The 4,360-nt window shown below is 29.3% G+C and overlaps 1 protein-coding gene across 1 annotated transcript; it reads right to left on the bottom strand.

The window, feature by feature from the left end:
* Positions 1-381: 381 nt before the first annotated feature.
* On the bottom strand, positions 382-2,749 carry LOC127243189 (60S ribosomal protein L37-3-like). The gene is made up of 4 exons (XM_051263081.1): positions 2,667-2,749; positions 2,426-2,561; positions 660-761; positions 382-575 (listed from the first exon to the last, which is right to left on the bottom strand). Exons 1-4 carry the CDS (start codon positions 2,667-2,669, stop codon positions 532-534), a joined length of 285 nt encoding a protein of 94 aa, XP_051119038.1. The 5' UTR covers positions 2,670-2,749; the 3' UTR covers positions 382-531.
* Between the last annotated feature and the right edge of the window lie 1,611 nt (positions 2,750-4,360).

Below are 4,360 nucleotides of genomic sequence, written 5' to 3'. Positions count from 1 at the left end.
CAATTTTTTTTCCCCAAAAATATCAAATCAAACACTTATTTTTTATTTTTTATATTATACTAAAAATTAATTTTACATTCAAAACATCACATCAACACCTATTTATATTACATCATACAACTATTCAAATTCAAAATTTTTACTATTCAAATCCCAACTCAAAATCCAAACCCCCAAACAAACACACCCGTACATGTACTGTTTATTATGTGCTGTCAGCAAAGAATACTTGTGCCACATAACACATAGGTAAGAGCTGTCGCAGGTAAATTGGATAGAAAACCGACTATCAACATTCTTTAACGAGTTGACCCAAAAAGTAGGCGATGAAAGAATACCTTCATCAATATCTAATAAATTGCTAAAAGAATATAAGACCCATAGTAATACTTTTTTTTTTTTTGCCAATAATAACTTGACAACTCAATAAAGTATTCAAATGGGTTTAAATGACAATCCAAAGCTACTACCATAGCTTTCAAAATACCAACCAAAAAATGTAACTTAAAATTGGTCCAAATGGGACCCCCCTCATGTAGAAGCTGCTGCCTTCTTCCTAGGTGCAGCTTCAGTACCTGCAGGAACAAACCTCAACCATAAAACACAAAATCCAAATTTAACAACTAAATTCAACAAAATACCTTAATAGTTTTTCATACCTTCTCTGAAATTGGTCTTGAATCTTTGAGGAACATGCCGGAGGTACCTCATTCGTCCGGTTCCGGTAGTCTTTCTTCGAATAGCCTTCTGACTCCAGTTGTCTGAAAAGCAAAGATTGGTAGAGAAGATTCACTTATATTATTATCTTTTGTGAGAAAATTGAGTAAACAGATCTTTCATGTGAATGCACAGTTACATAAGCACATGCTTCAATGTCATAATAATTGTCTATGGGACCAATGTTGATGTTAGTTTGGTTTTGTGACATCTAATACTATTGTATTCACCTAAAGCAAAAACACATCCCTCTTTGAAATTGACAAAACAAACTTTCCACTCTATCTTGGAAAGAAAATAACGGCAAGGAAGAAACAACTTTTCTTGTAGTCACCCGAATTCTTGAAAAGCAAGATGAAGGGGGTATATACATATAATCACAGGGTGTGTCCACTTTTTTTTTTTTGAATGAATGTATTTTTTATACTAAATATGAGAAATCGTATAAAAAATAATACACTATTCTATATTAAATTGTTAATTTTTTGTAAGGAGATAAAATACTCTTTTCGTCTGCCAAATTTACCCTCTTTTTTTGTCAGTCCATTAAAGTTGGCTCATTACAAATTTTGGCAAAATCAAAATCTCAATATTTAACTATTATCCTCTACTGACATTATTTACTACAATTATCATTATCTTTATTATATTATCTCTATTCACCATCTTTAATTACCAACTAAAATTTTCAATTATCGTTTTAATTTTCACTTTTTCAATATAATATTAATTTTTCTTAATCTCCGTTCTAGATTCAAATAGCAAACGGAGGAAGTATATATTATATATGTATAATGTTAATGTGTATATATTATATTCTTTTTTAATAATATTCATAGGGAATTGTGTCATCCAAAAACATACCCACCCACATTCTTTCATTACAAGCATAATATTGGCTCTCTTGCTTTCTATCAATACTCCCAAGATGAACATGTGTGCCTCTGTTCTCTTCCCCTTTCCTTGTTTGCTTTCTTACACAAACTAAACCTAGAATCTTCACAAAAGCTTAAGGGATTTATGTGTTTATTCATGATTTCTTACAAGATCACAAGTTTAACAGTACCGATAATTCGTAATCTTTTATGCAAATAGCTATAAATTAGTTCATGAAAAAATGTTAAAAAGAAACGGATACCTCAAATTAATGTACAATAAACTTTTACCTCCGAATTCCAACAATCATAAACACAGAATAATCTTATGATCATCTTATATATAGGTTAGTTATGACCGAACTCTGTGTAACTTAGTAAGCTCTATATGGAGTCATCTAACATAGAAAATTCCATTCATACCTTCATAATTTCAGATTTTCAGCACTAAAATCTACATTAGCAATCACACAAGGCATAAAATAATCAAAGCATGATAATCAATAGCATATAGTATAACGTAAAAAGTACATCAAACACAGTACTAAAATCCATATTAACAATCCTTCGAGGATCACAAAATAATCAGAGCATGATAATCAATAGCATATATCAAGCATTCAATTCAAACTAAGATCAAAACTGCAAACCAAATCATCAATTAGTTCACATTCCATTCAATCACCAATCAACGAGCAAAAACTCCCCTCTCAACGCCACTCAAACTAACCATTCAGTATAAAAAATTTTACGAACAAACCTAAAACTGCTCATCAAAACATAAAAATCACACTACACAATACGAATATGTAACAGAAACGAAACTGACTTACATGTCCTCTTACGAGCGGCGGGCCAAGCACATGCAGCACAGAGCTTCTTTTGAGCGTGATAGCTGCGGCGACCGCACCTGACACATAGCAGGTGCGTCTTGTTTCGCCTCTTCCCGAAGCTCCCAGTTCCCTTACCCTGCAATCATTTAAGACGCACATCACACAATTAAGAGAGAAAACAAACGAAAACTCCATTCCAAAATCAAAATCGCGCGGAATTCAACACAGAATTTACTCTTACCATTGCTCTGTTCAGAAACCCTAATTCGTCTCTGTAGCCACAAGAAAGGGTCAATGGAAGTGTTTATATGAAATAGAAAAGCCTTGAGAAGGAAGGAAGATGAATTTATTATTGGGCCGTTATTTGGGCCGGAAAAGTTTTGTAATTTAATTAGTAATAAATGCGATCCTCTTTCTTCTTTTTTTTTTTTTTTTTTTAATATTTATTTTAAAAAGTTATTTTCTTTTGAAACTACTACTATTTAATAATAATAAAAAAGAAATAAAATAAAAGAGAAAAAATCATGTTTAATCTTAATATAATCAAAATTCATCAATTTTGGTCCAAATATAAAAATTTTATCAATTTTGTTTTCAATATACCCAAAATTTATCATTTTTTGTCTTAATATAACCAAACTTCATTATTTTTTATTCTAATATAAAATTTTTATCAATTTTAGTTTCAATATAATAAAAATTTATCATTTTTTATCTCAATATAATCAAACCTTACCGTCCATCGTCAACAAACCGACGGAAAATGCTGACGTGAAAAGAAATCAAACCTTATATTTATATTTGAAGAAATTGCATAATCTTGTAACTCCACGTCAGCATTTTCCGTCAGTTTGTTGACAGTGGGATAAAAAAAGATAAAGTTTGATTATATTAGGAAAAAAATGATGAGTTTTGGCTATATTAGAACTAAAATTGATAAAAATTTTATATTTGGACCAATAACGATGAGTTTTTGTTATATTGGGACAAAAATAATGAGTTTTGATTATATTGAGACCAAAATTAATAAAATTTTTATATTGAAACCAAAATTAATGAATTTTAATTATAATGAGATAAAAAATAATTTTTTCCCAAAAATAAAATGACAACCTACGTTCAAATGAACACACTCTCTAGAGTTTGCTTAATAGGTTTGTTTAGACAATCTATTTACATTTATTGAAATTTTAAGCAGAACTTATGAACAGTAATTTTTTCATAATTCTAAATTTTATATATAAAAAAAAGAATTTTGAATATAATACTCCCTCCGTCCCGAAACAAGGGTCGCCGTACTATCAACAGGCGAATGGGCAAGCCGAGGCCGCAAACAAGATCATCATCAATATTATCAAGAAAATGGTTAGCGATAATCCAATGAGGCGTTTGCTTTTTGCAAGTAGATTTTTAAATATTAGTATTATAATGTATTGTAGTGAAAAAGACGAAAATACCCTTATTAGTATTATAGTGAAAAAGATAAAAATATCCCTATTAGAAATTAAATATAATTAATTATTTTCTATTTTAAAAATATTACAAAATATTTATGACATACCAAAAACAAAATATTAAACCGTGTTTGAGAAGGAGCGAGTAATTTTTAATGAACATTGAGAAAACAAATTTGAAAGCATAAATGAATAGAGCCCTAATGGGCTTTTTGTATTCTTGTGGAAGCCCACTTTACTTTATAACAGCAAAAAATGTGTTTGTTTGTGATTTGTGGTGTGTTTAGTTTACATTTTTATTATTATTTAAATGATTTGAATATAATATTTATATTTTTATATATAATCTTGAATAAACAGTAAATAATAATTATAATTGACAAATAAACAGTCATGATAGGTTTGTTATTTCAATGCATTATTATATGTTGTATGTAGCTAACTATTAATATATATCAATTATCCCTCAACCACCTTTTTA

This window comes from Andrographis paniculata, unplaced genomic scaffold (genome assembly GCF_009805555.1).
Source record: "Andrographis paniculata isolate CXL003 unplaced genomic scaffold, ASM980555v1 Contig95END, whole genome shotgun sequence".
Classification (NCBI taxonomy): domain Eukaryota; kingdom Viridiplantae; phylum Streptophyta; class Magnoliopsida; order Lamiales; family Acanthaceae; genus Andrographis; species Andrographis paniculata.
Note: the sequence above shows the minus strand (reverse complement) of the source record. Positions and strands in the feature narration are given on the sequence as shown.

Bases quoted from the DNA above. Each gene is read 5' to 3' on its own strand.
- LOC127243189 (XM_051263081.1), bottom strand. The intron at 762-2,425 runs GTAAGTCAGTTT...TTTGCTTTTCAG, and splicing joins CGCCGCTCGTAAGAGGACAT to ACAACTGGAGTCAGAAGGCT. The intron at 576-659 runs GTATGAAAAACT...TTGTTCCTGCAG, and splicing joins CAAGACCAATTTCAGAGAAG to GTACTGAAGCTGCACCTAGG.